Source organism: Dendrobates tinctorius, unplaced genomic scaffold, assembly GCF_039654945.1.
Source record: "Dendrobates tinctorius isolate UK_male_01 unplaced genomic scaffold, ASM3965494v1 ptg000060l, whole genome shotgun sequence".
In the NCBI taxonomy this organism is placed as follows: domain Eukaryota; kingdom Metazoa; phylum Chordata; class Amphibia; order Anura; family Dendrobatidae; genus Dendrobates; species Dendrobates tinctorius.
Genome location: NW_027361728.1, coordinates 39,540,976 through 39,562,666, shown reverse-complemented (window position 1 = coordinate 39,562,666; position 21,691 = coordinate 39,540,976). Strand labels below are relative to the sequence as shown.

General features: G+C 47.0%; 1 protein-coding gene across 15 annotated transcripts in view; it reads right to left on the bottom strand.

Moving 5' to 3' along the window:
• The window catches only part of PHC3 (polyhomeotic homolog 3), a 218,140-nt gene that overhangs the window by 147,168 nt on the left and 49,281 nt on the right, over positions 1–21,691 (bottom strand). For all 15 annotated transcript variants that reach the window (XM_073578888.1, XM_073578887.1, XM_073578890.1 and 12 more), the window contains one exon: positions 10,809–10,883. In XM_073578888.1, coding sequence (XP_073434989.1) covers positions 10,809–10,883 — 75 coding nt within the window. The remainder of the gene's footprint in view (positions 1–10,808; positions 10,884–21,691) is intronic.

Here is a 21,691-nt window from a genome sequence, read left to right as displayed (position 1 = left end):
CCGAAAGTATGACCAGAGAGAAGGGTGTGTCGGCTCAACTTACGGACATGAGGTCACCTGACGTGTACCACAGGGTGACTGATAGTGATGTGGTAATTAAAAAGAGTGGAGCTGACATCCGAACAGAGGGCGACATGAGCTTTTACCATACTGTGGGGTGTGACACAGGTACCGGGCGTGACTGTAATATGTTAATGCCATTAGCAACCACTAGGGCGGAGGACAGACAGAAGCTCGGACCCAGTGTAATGACAGTGCCCCACAAGGTGAAGGCAGGATGACGCTGGTAGTCATACCAGAAGGAGTGATTGTTGACGACTGTGAGACTCCGGGAGTGGGAGCCATCACTGTTAGAAATGGGGACCGCTGTTTACAGGATGACCAATCAGGTGGTGGTGACTCCCATTCAGACAGTGACGACAGTGGAAAGGAGTGCAGTAAGACTGACTCAGGTCTAAGTGACAAGTCTTCCTCCCGTTGCCAGAGACGTAAAGGGCAAAAATTGGCTGAACAAGTGGTACCCTTTGAAAATATAATCAAAGAAGTAATGGTGCGACACGTGTTGGCCAAAAGAGAACAGGACCATGAGATAGAGCTGCTAAAAGAGACAGTGAAAGAACATGTCAAACGAGAAAGGGTCCTGAGACAAACGGCTGAGCACAGAGTGGATGAGCTGGAGAAGGAAGTCTCTGAACTCAGAGGTCATCTGTCAACGTGGCAAAGTGTGAATAAGACCCTAAGGGAAGATGTGGAAGTGCTCAGAGAAGCAGTAAGAGGTCTTCTGCAGGAGAATTTGGTGGTCGAAGATTTACAGCGGCCGTGCCCGAGTAGTAACAAGGCGGAGCTGTCAATGCCCATCTTGGCAAAGTGTCCTGAAGAGTGTAAATCTCAGGAAGATTGTGAGCCAAGAGCTGAACAAGACAGTCACCCAGTCATGACAGATGTCTTGAGGAAAGCGTCCGAGGTAAACCGGGAGACGTCTGTCCATGAAAAGAGTGAGGCTTCGCTCTTCAAGTGCGTAATGGAGGTACCCGAAGACTTGCGAGAAGCATGTGCCAACGAGGGTGTGCATGAGGGCTTTAGAAAGGCAGTAGAAGCCTATAGTGTGAACTGGGCACCAGAGACGAACCAGTTGGTGATACTGGCAGAAACGGAAGTCTCAGAGAAGAGGGTGGCTGTCCTGAAGGAGATGCATCTACAATGTCTCTGCATGAAACAGATGATCTTGTTGGGAAATATGAAAGCCGCTCGATGCCTGGAACTAGCGAAGGGGAACTCAAAGTCGGCTGGGCTTTGTGGAAGACATAAGTCCGGTACCCAGAAATCTGGTGGGGAAAGTCATTGGAAGACATGGAAAGGTGATGCAGGAGATGGTGAATAGATCTGGTGTGAAGAGAGTGAGGATCCCACCTGATGGTGAAGGCCAGGTAGCTGGTGAAGATGGCATGGTTCCATTCGAACATCCAAATGCTACTGGAGTATCGGGTAGCCTACCTGCAGGAGATAGAGCAGTTGACACTGGACCGACTGCAGATTAATAAACAAATGCAGAACATCAGGTGGCGGCTGCCTCCAACCCAAGGTGTAAGGACCCGAAGGAATCCTCCAAATAACAAAATAGGCAGGAGACCCGGTAGTGGACATAGCGACAAAGGGTCAGACTCAGACCAGCCAGTTAGCTCGACTGTACGTGGGACATCTGGCCATACCAACCGGGAAAGCCAGCCATGGAGAGAAAGGTTGGGTGATGGGGCGTACAGCAGAAATGTGGAGACTAACAAGGGTCTGGTAACACAGTTGGACTATGACTTAAAGGCCAAAGCTCAAGGCCGACATAAGGACCGCTGGGGGCGGGGGAGGCCTAACAGAAGGACTCTGAAACGTTAAAGGATAAAATCTGATAATGTGTTGGTCACAGAGAGGCATACAGTGACGGGAGCTGACGCTCAAAGACGACTAAGGCCGGTTTCACATTAGCGCTTTTTAAGCGCACGCACGGCCGGGGGTAGCTCCGCCCCCGAGCCGGCTCTCTGCCCGGCGTGCCCGCCCCTTGCTTGTAGCGCCGCCTACTAGCGGACAGCGGCGCCTGCAATTGGCGCACCCTATCTTTAGCATAGGGTGCGCAGATCGTGCGCAGGCCGTGCGCTAGTTGCGCTTTGACCTGCGCTGCGCACTTTTGACGGTGCGCCGTGCGCGCCAAAATCAAACTTTTCGGATTTTGGCGCGCACGGCGCACCGTCAAAAGTGCGCAGCGCAGGTCAAAGCGCAACTAGCGCACGGCCTGCGCACGATCTGCGCACCCTATGCTAAAGATAGGGTGCGCCGATCGCAGGCGCCGCTGGCCGCTAGTAGGCGGCGCTACAAGCAAGGGGCGGGCACGCCGGGCAGAGAGCCGGCTCGGGGGCGGAGCTACCCCCAGCCGTGCGTGCGCTTAAAAAGCGCTAATGTGAAACCGGCCTAAGAGGGCCCTCTCGAATGGTAGGGCAAGGTGACATGGGTGCCTGGTCTTGAGGCCCCCGGTTTGTGACGAGTGTTCAACCCCATAAGTTTGAACAGGGGGGGGTGTATGTGATGCAGTGACCACTGTGACAGCTAGGGGGCGCTGTATGGGCTTCCCAGGACATGCCTGCAGGCGTTTCCTTTATTGTGATGGGGAAATGGTGAGCGGCAGGATTGTAAATGGCCGATATGTATCACAAGGGTGGGTGCCTTGTGATGGAAGCTGGAACGTGTATTGATCAGCAGAGGTACTGCTCAGGGTTTGTTACTGTGTATCAGGGAAGCTTCCAGATGACTTGGAGAGATGGGTGGAACCAGTCACCTACAAAAACACCCAGGGGCATGTGTCGGAAAGCCCAATGTAAAGCCTGTATGTGTGTGGCTGTGTGTGGAATAGGACCTGTAGTGAGGTCATGACCATGTGATCCATACCTCACCAGTGGGTGTGGTTATGTACCATATAATGTGCCTGAGGTCTGGCCACATGCTGTGTACCTGAATGGTTCAGGGTACAAGGTCCTGGAGGGTCAGTGTTGGGAGATTCTGGGAGAAGAATCGGATCCCTGGAGCACGTGCTGCAACCTTGGACCTGGTGAGGCGTGAGTATTGGACGGTCTCAGGAGGGAGACGGACGTCCTGAATAGCACCTGCTGAGGCCCTGGACCTGGTGGCCGGGTGTTGGGAGACCCTGGGAGGAGGGTTGGATCCCTGAATAGAACCCGGTGAGGCCTGTGTTTTTGACGGTTCCAAAGTGGGGACGGACGTCCTGAATAGCACACAGACAGGCCACGTGTGTTTGCAGAGTCAGTGACGGCACTGCATTGGAGGAGCTACTGTCCGTCTGTGGATCTGGACTGTCAGGTGGCCTGGTGAGCAAGGCGTTGCCCGGGACAGTGATCCCAGTTCGGCAGCTTCCCTGAGACAGAGGGTACTGACGGGAGTCAGCATGCGGAGTAGGAGCTCCTAAGAGGTAACCCCGGACAGGGGGAAATAACTGTTGGTGCTTGTGAGGTTCTATGTACGTTAATGAACTGTTTGGCATGCGGTCGTCCACTGTCACTGGACAGAGAGGTCCAGCGTGTTTAGGGACTGCAAGGAAAAGCCATAACCTGTAAATGTTCTGGACTATGTGTTAAGCCTGTGAAGTGTAACATGGCCTACAGTGGTTTATGATGCTTGAATAAACCAAAACGGACTGTTTATGTGGAAAAACCTGTGCCTGACTCTATTAATCTGCTGCCAAGTGAGTGTCCCCCAGCACTAACAATAAGCTCTACCTTACAAATAATATATATATATATATATATATATATATATATATATATATATATTGCAGTGTGACTAATGGTCCCATAATTAATGGGACGTATATGTCACAGGGATGGATGCTCCCTGCGATGCAACCCGGAGTATTTTGTCTTTAGTGCACATGAGCACTAAAGATATTGTTTAGTGCATCTGGGTCCGGTTTGCGGGTAGGTATGAGAGATCGGAGGGTCTGGCTACCCATATACCTCACCCCGAGGTGAGGGTGCCCACTGTATCCCTTTTTCCCTGCAGAAGCCTCTGTGGTTGTGTGTGTTTGAAGAACTGAAGTGATGTCATGATCATGTGACCAGTGCATGTGATGTTACCTCACCTGTGGGTGTGGTTACAGGCTACCTAAAGGAGCCTGTGTGTTTGGCACAGGTGGCAGTGCTGGCTAGTCTGAGCCAGAGGAAGGAGGTCTGTGAAATACCTCCGGAGTGGACGGTCTGACAACCGTGAGTGATACTGACCGGGGTCAGTGAGAAGTGATTATGGGATACCTCTGAGGATAAGAGGCATCCGGAAACCTGTGTGGCCGAATCCGTGGTATGCTGACCGGGGTCAGTGAGGGACTGTGGAGATGCTGTAAAGCTGATTGTTTCATGGACATTGTACTGGCGGCTGCATGTTATTAAGTTCCTGAGGAGCGGTTTATGCTGCACTTAATAAACAGAATGGGCTTTTTTTTTTTAATCCTAAGTGTCCCGGTATCTACCTCAACGGCCAGCCAAGTGAGTACTCCCCGTCCACTCATAGTGTGGGACGTTACAATGGATATGTGTGTGTGTATATATACAGTCATATGTAAAAGTTTGGGCACCCCTATTAATGTTAACCTTTTTTCTTTATAACAATTTTGGTTTTTGCAACAGCTATTTCAGTTTCATATATCTAATAACTGATGGACTCAGTTATATTTCTGGATTCAAATGAGGTTTATTGTACTAACAGAAAATGTGCAATCTGCATTTAAACAAAATTTGACCGGTGCAAAAGTATGGGCACCCTTATCATTTTCTTGATTTGAACACTCCTAACTACTTTTTACTGACTTCCTGAAGCACTAAATTGGTTTTGTAACCTCATTGAGCTCTGAACTTCATAGCCAGGTGTATCAAATCATGAGAAAAGGTATTTAAAGTGGCCACTTGCAAGTAGTTCTCCTATTTGATTCTCCTATAAAGAGTGGCATCATGGGCTCCTCAAATCAACTCTCAAATGATCTGAAAACAAAGATTATTCAACATAGCTTTTTTGGGGAAGGATACAAAAAGTTGTCTCAGTGATTTAACCTGTCAGTTTCCACTGTGAGGAACATAGTTAGGAAATGGAAGAACACAGGTACAGTTCTTGTTAAGCCCAGAAGTGGCAGGCCAAGAAAAATATCAGAAAGGCAGAGAAGAAGAATGGTGAGAACAGTCAAGGACAATCCACAGACCACCTCCAAAGACCTGCAGCATCATCTTGCTGCAGATGGTGTCACTGTGCATCGGTCAACAATACAGCGCATGGATAACGCCTTTTTGTATGACCAAACAACTCAATCTTTGTTTCATCAGTCCACAGGACCTTCTTCCAAAATGTAACAGGCTTGTCCAAATGTGCTTTTGCATACCTCAGGCGACTCTGTTTGTGGCGTGCTTGCAGAAACGGCTTCTTTCGCATCACTCTCCCATACAGCTTCTCCTTGTGCAAAGTGCGCTGTATTGTTGACCGATGCACAGTGACACCATCTGCAGCAAGATGATGCTGCAGGTCTTTGGAGGTGGTCTGTGGATTGTCCTGTATATATATATATATATATATATATATATATATATATATATATATACACATACACACACACACACATACACATACACACACACACACACACACACACACATCTCTCCATACACACACACACATATATATGCATGTTCAGGTTTTAAATACATTAGATAGGGACTTCTTCGTGAAGGGTTACCGTGACGTGGTGAAGCAGCTTGGCATACATTTATTGCAAAAAACGTATCGACTAAATACCCTGTATTTGTTATACAGCACTTGCTGATCACTGTTATGTTTTTTACTGCAGAGTATTTTTGCAAATTTGTCATTTTGTGTTCTCTTGTTGTGCTTCAGCCATTGGGTGGTGTGAGCATTGTCTTACTGACTTGTTCACACTTGTGCATGTCACATATGTTTTTTTTGTTTTTTTAAACCAGTTATTTTTATTTAGGTTTCAAAAGATTTTAAACAATAAACAGTGGATATCAATATACATATCTTGTAGTAATACAATCAAAGCCATCCCCCCCTCCCCCCTCCCCCAATACTCCTTATGCCGGGTATACTTGAGAGTCTTAGCAATCATATCACCGCCATCCAGGCGGACCATATTTTTTCGAAAGTGCTTTCACCATGCCTTCGGCTGTAAATGCTTTCCTCAAAATGCATTACCGTACGTGTCTGAGCAATAAATTCCCTCCTAGTGGGGGGTTCCGAATCCTTCCATTTTCGTGCTATTAGTTTGCGTGCCACATACAGCAACCTCGCTATTGCCACTTTGTAATGTTCTGAGACAGGTATCCCATCCACCTCCCCCAAAACACACAGCACTGGATTCCTGTCGAGCGTACATGCATAAGCTCTCTCAATTTTGTTGATAACGACCAGCCAGTATGCCACCAGCCGCGGACACGACCATAACATATGTAACAGTCCGGCCTGGTCTGTGCCACATCTAGGGCAGCTAGAGTCTCCCCTCAAGCCCGCCTTGAATAGGACCAGCGGTGTTTTGTATGTTCTATGTATTACATATAATTGGGAGAGCCGTGCCTGCTCGCTTAGAGAGATCTTCGGGACATATTCAAGAACAGTCTCCCATTGTTCTGTTGTGAGGGTACCCACCTCCCTTTCCCATTTAGTCTTTGCAGTGAGGTGATTGTCCCCCAGATAGGAGTGTAGTAGATCATGATATATGCTCGATATAACTCCCCTCGTCCCTGCCTTCAGACACACAAAGTCTAGCACAATGTCGCCCTGAACCGTCATGGCTCCCAATCTACACTGTGCCCTCCAAGCATGTCGAAGCATATAGTATTGAAACCCCCATACCGAAGGCAAATCAAATTCCTCTCTCAATGTCTCAAAGGTCTTCAGGTCCGTTCCACTCTGCAGCTGGCACACATATCTTACTCCTTTCGCCTTCCAATTGCCCATTTGACGCAGCTTATTAAGTTCCGGCAGATGCTCATTGTCCCACACCGGTGAGTACCTAGTCAGCTCATCCACCCCTCTGATCCTTTTAATGGTGTCCCATACCTTCTGAATCATGCCTATGGTAGGATATGGTGCTCCCAGTTTCTTAAAGGTACCATCCTCTAGACCCTGGATAAGTGGGCGTCTCCCCGTCACATGTACCAGCACCCGGTGAGCTGCTCCTCCACAATCGAGCTCTCTCCATCCCCTGACATGCTGGCCCTGTACTGCCAAGAAATAGACCCATGGATTTGGTGCGGCCAGTCCTCCCTCTTCCTTTCCTTTTTGCAGAGTTCCAAATTTAATCCGTGCCTGCTTCTTGCCCCATATCAAGGATCTGAAGATAGAATCAATGCCCCGAAACCGTTTTTTTGGTAGCCATATCGGCGAATTGTGCAAAACGTACATTAGTTGTGGCATAAGGACCATCTTAATCAGGTTAGTTCTACCCGTTACCGTTAAAGCCAATTTGCACCATGCACCTATTTTCCCTTTAAATTTCTCTAGCAGAGGAACCAAATTCAGATCCGTGAATCGGGACAGTGGAAGAGCTACCCATATCCCTAGGTATTTAAACTGTGAAACTAGCTGGAGCTGTTTCCCCCTCTCATCTATCTCCTCCGCTTCTATTGCTCTATCCACAGCCATGACATAAGACTTGTGCCAATTTATCTCCAGTCCCGAAATGCTCCCAAATTGTTTAATTACATCCATCGCGCACCACAGTGTCTCTCCTGCACTTTCCAAAAACAACAGGATGTCGTCGGCATACAATGATATTTTTTCTTCCAGCTTCCCAAATTTAAATCCGACCACTCCCCTCTCAGCTCTGATCTTGGCCGCCAGGGGCTCCACTGCCACCGCGAACAATAGCGGGGACAGCGGACACCCCTGCCTTGTGCCCCTATGCAAGTCAAACATCCCGGACTGTTCTCCATTCACCTTAACTACCGCCTTTGGGGATGAGTACAATAACTTCACCCAGGCCATGAACGCGGGGCCGAATCCCATCAGTTCCATGATTTTCCATAAGTATTGCCATTCCACGCTATCAAATGCTTTCCTAGCGTCCAATGACATCACTATTCTCCTGCCACCATTATCAGCAGGCAGTTGCATATTAAGAAATAATCTTCTTAAGTTAACAGCCGTGGAGCGGTTAGGCATAAAGCCCGACTGGTCCTCGTGTATAATGGTATGCGCAACCCCGGTGAGCCGGGTGGCCAGGATCCTAGCGAGTATTTTGACATCCGTTGTCAACAACGAAATGGGCCTGTACGACTCCGCATCCATGGGATCTATTCCCTCCTTCGGCAGAACTACTATCACCGCTTCCTCCATTGATCTCGGCAGTGCCCCTGTCACTAAAGCCTCATCAAGCACAGATTTCAATTTCGGAGCCAGCAGTTCCACTAACTCCCTGTACACCTCCCCAGGTAGACCATCAGCTCCCGGTGATTTGTTATTGGGCATAGACAGTATTGCACATTCCACCTCCTCCACACTCACAGGTTCTTCCAACCTCAACCTATCTTCCTCAGACAATTTAGGTAGTGAAATGCCTTCCAAAAATTTCTCCACATCCCCCTCTGTGTCCCATGCTCTCGAAGTGTACAGTGCCATGTAATATGCCTTGAAGACCTCCAGTATGTCCTTTGTGTCTGTCAGAGTCGCCCCTGTTTGATCTCTGTTTATACACCCTGGAAGACTCCCTTTGTGCCGCAGATATCACCGCCAACAAGTGACCTACTCTCTCTCCTTCTTCAAAGAATTGAGCTTGCTGAAATGCCCTTTTCCTCTCAGCTTGCATCATGTGCAGTTTATCAACTGCCTCCTGAGCCAATTTTAGTCTATTGTGAGCTTCACTCGTTGGCGCCAAAATCATGTCTGCCTCCGCTCTTGTCAGGTCATCCTTTATTTGTTGATCTGCCAATTTAGTTTTGGTCTTACACCTCGCAATCTCACTTATAAAAAGTCCCCTCGTAAACCCCTTCATGGCATCCCATACCGTTGTGGCCTCAGTACTCCCTTCGTTCATTTGGAAAAAGTGCTCTAGCTCTTTGGTTATGCCACCCATGTCCACCACTTTAAGCCACGTCGGGTGAAGACGCCAACCTCCTCTCTGACCCTGAGCAGATCTCACCAGAAGCGTGACCACCATAGGACCATGATCCGAGAGAGTCCTCTGTAGGTATTCCACCTCCCCCACCATCCCGTCCATAGCGGTATCCCCCAAAGCCAGGTCTATCCTCTACAGTGTTCCATGTGTTGCCGAATGACATGAAAAAGTCCTCTTACCCTCATTTCGTACTCTCCACAGATCTACCAGCCCAAGTTCCCCTACATACTTGCCAAAGGCAGTCATCCTGTCCTGTCCAGCTTCCGTACCTGCCGGTCGTACTTTATCCCAATAATCATTCATAGTGTTGTTAACATCTCCCATAATCAACAATGGAGTCTCCCCCCATCTGCCCGTCAGTTCCAGTACTGCTTGTAGTTTCTTTTTAGAGTAAGGTGGAGGGATATATAAAGCCACTAAAATCATTTTGTGTCCGAACAATCTGCAAGCAATCCATACATACTGCCCTTCACTGTCTACATGCACTTCCAGCTCTTCATAATGTGTGTTTTTGTGTATTAGGACTGACACCCCCCTGGAGTACGAGGAATAAGTAGAATGATATGTCTTTAGCATCCAGGCTCTTGACAACCAATGCATAGTGTCTCTAGTGAGATGTGTCTCCTGCAAGCACGAGATCATAGGTTCACAGGATTTGATATGATTCAGAACAGCCGCCCTCTTAACCTTATCAGATATACCACGTACATTCCAACTTAACATCCGAACAGTACGGTTACTCATTGTGCATTAGAAAGAACAATCCATCATCATCAAGTAACATCATTACATTGTGGTCCCAATCATACCCGGTCAAACAGCATGAAAACCCCCATCTCCCTACAAATCCGCCCCACCCACCTACCCCCATCCCTCTCCGCTTCCCCTCCCCCCACCCTTCCCCTTTTGCAGTTGTCACTCTCTCCCCAACGTGAGAGTGGGAGCTCAAAGAACCTGAGCAACTTCTCAGTATTCCGCACTTCAACATGCGTCGTGTCCTCCTCCATCATTGGCAGCCTCTCCGCCATATTCTCAACAGTATGCATAGTCCCGAACCATTAGTCAAACAATTAACCATAATACGTAGATCCCAGTGGGGAGTTCTCCCCCTCGTCACATATGTTTTTAATCCGTTTTTCCTTGCTAAGCATAGTTTGGGAGACCCCACCCCTCTCCTGTGTGACATGCACATAAATGAGCTGTCTTACACCACAAGCCCATATACTAGGAGGCGCCTGTCTGTATCCTGTTCATTTAGACACTGCTCACATGTTCAGGTTTTAAATACATTAGACAGGGACTGCTTTGTGAAGGGTTACCGTGACGTGGTGAAGCGGCTTGGCATACATTTTTTGCAAAAAACGTATCGACTAAATACCCTGTATTTGTTATACAGCACTTGCTGATCACAGTTATGTTTTTTACTGCAGAGTATTTTTGCAAATTTGTCATTTTGTGTGCATGTATATACGCCATGAATGAATGGTACAAATATTACACTCCACATAGGTAAAGTCATGAACAGATTGTAGTCCTAGCTTTAGCTTATTCGTGGGCATTATTTTCTTATTAATATTTTTCATTACAGAGTACTATAAAAGGTCAATGGCACAAAAAAAACCTGAACAATGACACTTACAGATGATTGAGGAACAGTGGACTGCTGGCTAACAGTACAAGGGGAAGCAGACCGCCTGTCGCCCGACACAGCTGCCTAGAGACAAAGACAAATAAGATGATGAATATAACATGAGGCAAAGCCAAATATCAGCTCAGTGAGAGTAAAGCATCTGGCTAAAAAACATGGTCTGTGGTCGCTGGAAGTACACAGTGTACCAAGCAGGAAATCACAGCACTGAAGTGAATGAGCTAAGCTCTAGTATTCAAGAACGACCACTAGTTCCGGCTTTATACCATGCATACTTCCAGCAACAGCCGCACAAGGGTATCAGCTAACTAATGGGAGTATTGGCCTCCCTACCTGATCTTCTATTGATTACCTAAATTGAAAGTTTAAGGGGTTAGATTAACACCTAGTATAAAAATACACTGTGAAAATACTAAAAGCAACAACATCAAAATGTGTTTTAGGAGGGTTTTACTGTCATTCCTAATGTACTGGGTGAAATCAGCAACAAGAAACCAAAACTATTAGGGCATGGTGCTGATCTGATTAGGCTATGTGCACATGTCCAGTAATGATCCATTAGAATGGATACAGAGTTTTCTTGCCGGATCCATTAGAAAAAGACGACAACAACAACGGATACCACAGTAAGAGATTCGATGCCCATGACTCCAATGTTAAATGAACAGATCTGGCAGAGATCAGTTAGTGAATAACGGACTAGAAAGTTGTGTCAGCACAATTTTTTTCCTAGCGGATTTCTGCTGGATCCATTCTAACGGATCATTACTGGACATGTGAACATAGCCTAATCTGCAGCACCCCTCAGATCTGCAACTTATTTTTTATGTTTATCATTTGTGCCTGTTCAGACCCTGGCTCAGTGTGCATAGTAGGTACCCTTTTGTGGTGAACTCCTAATATCCCAGTCACCTCTCTCCAGCCAACTGATTTCTATAAAGCACTTAGGCCTGTTTCCCATTTCACACTTCAGTTTACTGGCATCAGTCAAAATCCGCCAGAGTGTGAAAAAAACGGATCCGTTTCCGTTTTGTGACAAACGGATGCCACCGGATCCTTTTTTGGTACGGAAGAGAGGGAGAGAGACACAGAGAGAGACACAGAGAGAGACACAGAGAGACATAGACTCACTCTGCCAGAAAGGGGTTTGGGGTTAAATATCATGTAAGGAAATTGTTCCGGGTATGCTCAGTATAAAAAGGCGGATTCCGTCAATTAACGGTTGGCAACGGATCCGCCGCCTATAGGCGTCCATTATAACGCATGGTGGACAGCGACGGATCCATTGCTATCCGCTGTTTTAACGCACATAAAAAACGTTTCATTGTCCGTCCACTCATGACAGCGGATGCCAAAATTATGACGGATCCGTCAAAAAAACGGATGCAATGGATGACTATCAGTCAAAATCCGCCGCAATGCAAGTCAATGGGAAAAAAGACGGATCCACCAAAAAAAACAAAAAAAAACGGTGGATCCGTTTTTTTTTTTTGCAAAACGGCGAATTTTGACTGACGTAAAAAAACTGAAGTGTGAAACAGGCCTTAGCTGCTCACCACGCTCCCTCTCAGCTATTGATAACTAACTGCAGTTATAAATCTTACAAAACCACCAGGCTGCAGCAGCATCAAATTCTCCCAAAGCAGGTCTACTAATACTATAGTTCTATTAACAAGAACTATCACTCAAGGAGGAAAGCCCGCCCTGCTAGCACAGAGGAAGTGAGGAGACCGCAGAGTTGTGAGCTGCTCAGGAGACTAGGGCTGTGGAGTCAGAGTCGGAGCCCATTTTGGTGGAGTCGGTATAAAATGGACCGACTCAGACTGCTAAAATATATAATAAATTGGGTACAGTAGTTCAACACAGTTTGTGGGGAATATTTGTTTCATAGGAATTTGGAAAAGGTATGAAATATCCTATAAATGTCTGTCCTATTTATGATCTAAGGTCTAGACTTTTAGATGAGATGAATTTGTGCTCCAGTTTATGTTCATGACTAGATGGAGGCCCGATGCTATCGCATCGGGAGGGCGGTGACGCCCTGATGGGGGCAGGCTTTGCCGCACTGAGAATCTGTCAGGGAGGTGCCATATTGGAAGGGGAGTGTGTGGGGTGTGTGTCCCACCACTACCTCCCCACCCACCTCCACGCAGTGACAGCCGTTAGGAAACACGGTGGTTTGAGGCCTGTGGTGGAGATGGGGTGCGACGACATCACCAGAGGGTGCCCGCACCCCATCTCCAGCACAGGGCGCAAGCCGCAGTGTTTCCTGCCGACTGTGACGGAGATGGGTGGGCAGGCAGCGGCGGGTCCGGGGGGGGGGGGGGGGGGGGGCGGCGGGGTGGCCAGCAGCGGCGGGTCCAGCAGCGACGGTGGCGGTGTTTGGGTCCAGAGGGGTGGCCAGCAGCAGCGGGTTCAGCGGCGGCAGGTCCAGCGGCAGGTGGGGTACTGGCGGCGGCCAGCCGGCAGGAAAGGTAGCGGCAGGTCTGGGGGGGGTCCGGTGGGGTGGCCAGCAGTGGCGGCGGCGGTGTTCGGGTCTGGCGGGGTGGCCAGCAGCGGCGGCGGTGTTCGGGTCCGGCGGGGTGGCCAGCAGCGGCGGTGGAGGGGGTTCAGCGGCAGCTGGTTCAGCGGCAGGTGGGGTCCTAGCAGCGGCCAGCCAGCAGGAAAGCCCGGACTTTCCTGCTGGCTGTGACGGAGGTGGGTGGGCAGGCAGCGGCGGGTCCGGCGGGGTGGCCAGCAGCGGCGGCAGGTCCAGCGGCGGATGGGATTCTGGCGGCGGCCAGCAGGAAAGTCCGCGGCTTGCAGCACGGACTCCTGCTGGCTGTGACAGAGGTGGCGGGTCCGGCGGTGGGGGGGTCCAGCGGCGATGGGGGGGTCCCGGCGGTGTCCTACTGGTGGTACTGTGGAAGGGCCTGGTACCACCAGCGGGTGCCATATTGAAATACCCCTTACTTGGGTATTTGAATATGGCGTTCGGCGTACTTCCGGTCGGCGCGGTGGATTGTGGGATTCGGGGACATCCAGACGGAAATGAAAACGTTACAAGGCAATTATGTATATAGATAAGTAGTGAAGCTCCTCTTCTACAGATAAGGGGAAAAAATAACACACACAGGGAAGGAATGCCTGCATTCATCTCAGAATGTCTGGAGTGAACAGGAAAGCAGGATTAAGTTAAGTACTTCTTAAAGCATAGCTAAACTTTCAATAAACTGCACATAAATCAATAGTACAGTATATGTTGTCTCTGTATGCTTGATGTTTTAGTTTGTTTTTCCTCTTAGCTCCTGTTTGGAGAAATTAGCTGCTCTGATGACTTATATACATTATACATAGAATATAAGGGGAAAACTGTTTTCAAACATCTCAAATTCGGAAATACAGCAACAGAATCGTTGAGGACATATATATTTGTGTGTGTGTGTGTGTTCTGGAATATGATTCAGCACAAACATGCTCTCTCCCTCCTCCTCTCTTCATAGACTGTGAAGAAATATGATGTGAAGCATTAAGTGAGCTGTACCTTGAGACAAGCCTGACATTGAAAGTTCAGAGTAAAGCTATCTAACATATTTTACAAATTTTATACTTATCTATTGATTTATGCATTATGCAAAGATTGTTTTATTTCTATCCTAAATGATACAGTGACGGATTCCCTATTCTTGCAAGAATTTCAAGATACCTTATTTTTTTACAGGACAAAATTATTTTGAGAGGGAATTTACATAATCACAAAATGTCTAAGAAGCATCTTATGAAGTCAGCTGTATTTGAGCATTTCACAGTGACTCAAGATAAAAAAACATTTTGTGTGTCAGTGTATAAGTGACCCAGATGAAAACAAATGCTGTGATGCCAAAATCAGTGCATACTCAAGCAGTGATAAAAATGCTCCTTCAATAGCTTCCACTCTAAAGACATTTACAACGCTGCCACCCAGAAGTTTACAAAGCTGTGATTGAAAAAGATCACAGCAGTACAAAAATCACAGCCCAGCACTTCCTGCCAGGCTAAGGAGGAGGAAAGAGCGTCTCAAACATCAGTCACAAGATATTTTGTAAATGACAAAGCTACTGTAACAATGATAGCAGATGTGTTTAAAAGACAGCTCATCGAGCTTGTTGTGAAGGACGGTGTACCATTATCATTATTTGCACGACCAGCTTTTACAGCTCTTAATGGAGAAATGGCCCGCAAACTTTGTGTTTCTCTGGAAAGAGAAAGTATTAGAAAATTAGTGATTGAAGAAGCCCTTAACCAAAAGGAAGTTCTTAAAAAGACTCTCAAGAGACGCTTTGTGTTTCTTAAAATGAATGCCTGCACACATCACAGAGTGAACTATTTTGCTATCAACATTTGATATGTTTGTGACAACAAAAAAAATTGTTACTAAGACGCTGGCAGTAAAAAATTCTAACGCTCATCACAGCAGCCAGTTTCTCCAGGCCTTAGTGGAAAAAGTTCTGCAAGATTATGAACTCAAAAAAGAACAGGTTCTTGATATTGTAACTGATAATGCTTCAAACATAAGTACAATTAAATTGATGAATTAGAATAATAAAGATGAACAGCAGCTAGAAGAACATTTCACATTCAGTATGTTGGAGATGGAAGGCCACAGTCCTGTTCCCATAATGGGGGAACAAACAGTTATTACTACAGAAGAACAGCAAAATGATTCTTTACAATTAGATGATCTTGTTGAAGCTGCTTCACACCTCTTTCCTATTCATCACATGCGATGTGTTGCGCACTTGCTGCAGCTGGCAATAAGTGATAGTCTGCAAGCGGGACATGATGGTACTCTGATTAGCTAAGTGAGGAAATTGGCTATTGCTGCCAGAACCCCTAAAATTAATTCCATCTTGAAGAGACATGCTGGAAAAGGGGCAAATGAGGTTCAAGCTACTCGGTGGGGCAGTACCTATTTAATGATTGAGCAATTTCTTGAGCTGAAACCCTTCCTTGTAGATATGGCCAACCCTCAGGTAACACTACATGAAGGACAATGGACACAGGTGACTGAATTGAAGGAATTGCTTCATCACCTATTTACAGTGACTAAAAAGCTACAAGCTGAGGATTTAACTCATGGCATTTTTATAAAAGGGTTTAAGAACTTGTTGTTTTGCCTGTCCCAAAGAGGAGGTTTAAAAGCAGATGGCATTGCTGCTTCAATGAAGTGGAGAGAGGCACTGCTATTAGAAAATAAAATTCTTCTGGCAGCTGCTTATGTGGACCCGAGTCATTGTGTATTGCTGGATGATCAACAGCTTACTAAAGGAAAAGAAGCTTTGATTGAGGTGGCAATTAGGATGAGTGGGCTACAGGATGGCCAAGAGCAAGAGGATTCGGGTCCTGCCAGTGCTGCTGCTGCCGTTCCTTCATCCTCATCAGATGAGGAGTTTGATTTCGACAAGTATTTGTATGACATGGAGCAGGGAAAGCGTTGCCGCAGGGTAAACTATTCCACTCCCATAGAAAACAGATTAATCATATTTCAGCAAAATTTTTCATTTGCTCTCAAAGAAGTAGAAGAGTTGAATCATTCATCAAAACTGACTGTGCACAAGGCAATACCTTTACACCTTGAAATTGTTAGAGATGTTGCAGATGTGGGTACTGCTTTGCCACCAACCCAAGTTAGTGCAGAGGTTATTCTCTAGCCTTAAAATAATTACTTATTGCATAGTGTATAATAAATTGTAAATATGCAAAAAAATTTTGTTCTAAAGTTGTATTCCAATAAATATATTTTATGTTCTATCTAAATGGCTTGATTATTGTATCACAATAATGATTAAAAGCCTGATGTTACCATTTTACTACAGTAAATTTATCACTTAAACATGAGCGAAGTATGAGGGAGTCAGAGTTGGTGTCATGGAAATTGGTAGTAGTCGGAGTTGGAGTCGGAGGTTTGGCTTACAGACTCCACAGCCCTGCAGGAGACAACTTTAGAATACCCCTTTAAGTGGTACAAAAAATTGCTTGTGTCGTCATTTTCCAAGACCAGTAGTATTTTAATTTTTCAGCTGATAAAGCAGTGTGAGAGCTGGCTTATTGCCTTGCGATCTGATGTTTTTATTTATACCATTTTGGAGTAGAAACGACAATTTGATTGCTTCATGTGACGACCGTCTGGTGCAAGTCTGGACTGTAATTGAGACAGCACCCCGAGCAACCCCGAGACCCTTTACCCCTATACAGGGATCTGGAATTACAGCAGAGCCCAGGAGGTAGCTGTCTGTATAAGAGCAGGACGGTCGCCAGAAAGGGATAAATTAACGGAACCGAAGGAGTAGTCAGGAGTCCTGGTCTAAACCAGGCGGGCGGCAGAGGTACAAAAATCGGCAGACAGTAGCAGAGTCAAAAATCCAGGCCAAGGTCAGAGTCTTAAATCAGGAGGGCAACAGAGGTACAAAATCAGCAGGCAGTATCAGAGTCAAAATCCAGGCTAAGGTCAGAGTCAGCAATAGCAAATAACACACTAGCACACTGGGGAAACCAAGACTATATCTGGCGGCCTGGAAGACAGGCCCCAAGGTATTTGAAGGATCATGCTATCCCTCACAGGCTCACAGTCTGATGACGTCATTTGGACCGCCCCCAGGACCAGGCCAAATGGTGATGCACCAACCCCTTCATGACTGACAGAGGAGCGGAGCCTGCGCCCACCAGATGCCTGCGCAGGAGCCCCTTCTCTGTCACCACCACCCACGGGCGAACCACGGCGCCTCCTAGTGGCCGAGGCAGGAACAGCCATCCCTGAGTCTGACGGCGATGTGACAGTCCGGCGCCTCCCAGTGGCAGAGACCGGAACAGCAGTCCTCGAGTCTGACGGCGACGTGACAGTCCGGTGCCTCCCAGTGACCGAAGCAGGAACAGCAGTCCCTGTGTCTGACGGCAACGTGACACTTCATATTACATTTTTTGTGATGTTGCAGCAAGTAAAAAACCCTTAACTCTAGAGTTTTGTTTTTTTTTTCTCGTTTTTGAGTTTGCTGATGGGGTTAATAAATTTTATATTTTAATAGTTTGGACTTTTACAAACGCAGCAATGCCACATTTGTTTATTTTCATTTTTTAATAGGGGAAAATCAGGATGATTTGAATTGTTGTATTTTTTTGTATATTTTCTTAAACTTTTCTTTTTCACTTTATTTTTTTAAGGGGGCTTGAACCTGCAATAATTTGATCGCTTATATTATAGACTGCAATGCTGGAGCCTTTACAAGAGCACCATTATAGAAGGCATTGGTGTCTTTAACAGAACTGCAAATGTCGTGACAATCCATTAGCACCCCAGAATCTTATTGTATGGAGGGAGGCCATGGGCACATGGAACGGCACACCCTTATTATGTGTGCATTAAATGCCGCTGTCAGAAACTAAGAGGATAAAAGTAATGGAAGAGCTCAGCTCCACCTGCTGCTATTAGATGTAGATGTAGGCTGAATAACACAGCCAACGTATGCTGGCAATCATGCAAGCTCAGCTTCTGTAAAATTGGGTGTTACCTCTACCCCGTTTTAGAGTGGGGTGCCCCTACATAGTATTACAGCATCCATTCTGACAGTGTTAGAATCTGATGGCACATAACCCACTGTCAGGGAAAGAGTACAACTACTATTTTTGAAGTATATGTCCTTATTAACTGTACTACTAGGAGTTTTTGCCATCTTCCCTGTGAAGCACTCTGAATTTGTATTGATTTGTTTTGTACATTGTTTTTAACTAAGTATATATTATATGATGGATCTCTTCATTTTCTCTGGAGTAAAGGGGGTTTTACACATAGCGATATCGCTATAACGTCACCGATTTTGTGACGTTATAGCGATATCACTATGTGTGATACTTACCTCCGACCGGCTCCCTCGCTGTCCATCGCTGATCGCGAGAGAATACCGGCTCCATTTCTCGTCGTCAGCTTCCTGCTGTGACGACGAGCGATGCGTGGAGGCGGGCGGGAGGACGTCAGGATCGCTCTGTGTGAAAGGTGAGTATCGTGCGTCGCTGCTGCATCGCTGTGAGGTCTGCCTGTGTGACAGCTCACTAGCGATCATTTAGCGATGCACCAGCGATCCTGACCGGGTTGGATCGCTGGTGCATCGCTAAATGTAAACGGCCCTTAACTGTGCACCAGGGTTGGATTTAGGGCTCATAAATATGAAAGAAAAAAAGCAGCCAATTAACTAGTCTCCTAGTGATAATCTCCTGCTGACAAAACACTGATTTTATCAAAACTACAGCAAGCAACCTTGTAAGTGACATATTGCTGAAACAGGGTCTCTACCCCCACAAGCTGATGTCAAATGGGGTAGCAAAAACCGGGTGAAATTTCCTTTAAGAATGAACAGCTATGATTATTCTGGCGCATGTTAAGACTGTCTAGTTTGAGATTACAACTGTCTAAAAATTAGACAATATTGCAAAATATGTCTACTTGCCTTGATTTACATAGGAAGTTACATAGTTTTTACTGGAAGTGTGTAGTGTTTAAGAAAGCAGGAGGTATGGTCCGGGATAGCAGGTACGTGTCACTAAGGTGGCTGGCCTCGGTGATATAAGTCCTGGGAGAAAGTGCACCTGTAGCAATAGGTTACTGAGATGGTTTTAATCTTGACCAGATTTTGAGTCCGGGATTAAGGAGCGACCAAAAGAACCTGGGTGGGAATGATCGCTCCCATATGCCAGACCAGGAAGCTGGGTATAGCTCAGCAGATGGTGTTGTGTTGGAGCCGGAGAAAGACAGTTTATGGTGGGTAGTCTGTTAGTGACTAAGAAGTGCCTGTGACAGCAAGTTGGTGACTCCGTTTGATTTGTTTTATTGTGCTGAAGAAAGCCGCTTTTCCTTTTGGAGCTACAAAGTTTGAAGGAAAAAAAACTTTTCTTTGCTTTGACATTAAACTCTATACCTGTGCAGGTCCGAGTAGCTACTTAAAAGCTGAAAGGGGTACATAAAATTTTTTGTTAACTTTTTTATAAGGAAAATTAAATTTCAGACACTGCTTTGATAGGTCGAAAAGTAAATTACGACTTGTCACTATATATTCTCCTAACCAGCAATGTGGTGAAATATTGTACTGTAACTAAATAAATACAAACGATCATTAAAAAAAATTTCAGTGCAATTGAGACTGATTTCTATGTGACTTAACTTGGATTCTATAGTTCAGCCTGCACCTCTCTCTACCCAACGCTGAGTGCCTTATATCTCTCTACTGTGAGGATTACATGACATGCTTTTTAATTAAGAACTATTTTTTAACAACTAAATTTGAAGGAAAAATTACTTTATTTACATTACATGGGGGAATTTATTAAGTAAACTTATTTTATTAGGCTATATTTCACCTTTTACTTCCACTAGAGGACTTGATACAGAGATCATCTTCAGATATTTGTTACGCCGTTCCTGCGTATTCACCCGGCCATCGCTCCCACGCCGCAGCCTCCCGCCGCCCGAAATCCACGGAGGTCGCCTCTGGCAGGTGCCTCCCTCCTGCTTCTGGAGCTCCGGCTATACCCTGACCCGGAAGCACCTCCCTGACCAATGGCAGACCAGACAGGAGCATATCAGGCCGCTTCCCCCTGAGGGAGGTGCCTGATTGTTGTGTTTCCTAGCACACTGGCCTCGCTGCATCGTGTGCTATCGGCTCCTGCAGTTCCGTTCTTGCCTGCTCTCCGCAGCAGCCTCTCAGTCCTGCTACCCGGGTTCCTTGCTCTCTTCCGCAGTCCTGTCTCCGGTGTTCCTGCCATCCTACTCCAGTCCTGCCTCCAGTGTTCCTGTTCCATCCTACTCCAGTCCTGCCTCCAGTGTTCCTGTTCCATCCTACTCCAGTCCTGCCTCCAGTGTTCCTGTTCCATCCTACTCCAGTCCTGCCTCCAGTGTTCCTGTTCCATCCTACTCCAGTCCTGCCGTCCTACTCCAGTCCAGCCTCCAGTGTTCCTGTTCTGTCATCTATACTTCAGTCCCAAAGTCCTACTCCGATCCATCCTGAGCCGCCCCTCTCGGTACCGGCTACCGTGGTACTCGAACCCCTGGGCCTGCTCCTAACGGTCCCTGTATAGGGGTCGGTTCCATGTGGCAGCTCGCCCGGGGCCCCTCGGTGCCACGGTCCAGAGGGGCCACTCCTGGAGTTTCCAGCTCCAGACTACCCACGCTAACAGTACAATCAGGCCATGGATCCCGCCGGTACCACAGCTGCCACCCAGAAAGAGTTACTCTTCCTGCGGGAGAATCAGGGACGCATTTTGTCCGTCATGAAGTCCATGGACACCCGTTTGTCGGCCCTGCAGGTGACCGATCCTGGAACTGCCACGTTACTGACCAGTCTTCAACAGGAGCTGATCCAGCAACAAGATACCCAAGCCCATATTTTGTCTCACATGGCCTCCTTTGATAGCCGCCTGTCGGCCCTATGTTCTGCCGCCGCAGCTCTGACTCCTCCTCCCCCCGCTCCTACAGCTCTCCCGACGCCCCGCCTCTCCAAACCGCCTTGCTTCACTGGGGATCCTAAGCTCTGCAGGGGGTTCTTAAATCAGTGTAGTCTCCACTTTGAATGGTTGCGCAGCAATATCCCTCTGACCGGGCCAAAGTAGCCTTCATTATGTCCCATCTGGAGGGAGAGGCCCTGTCCTGGTTGAATCACCTCTGGGAACGTGACGATCCCGTTGTCTCGAGTCTTCAGGTTTTCTTGGATACTTTTTGCAGGATCTTCGATGAGCCCGGTCGGTTAGCTGTCCTCACTGAATCACTCTTTAATCTACATCAGGGTTCTCTCACGGTCGATCTCCTCCGAGCTCGGCTGGAATAACACGGCTTTGGTAGGGGTGTTCTGGCGCTGTCTTTCAGGCAGAATAAA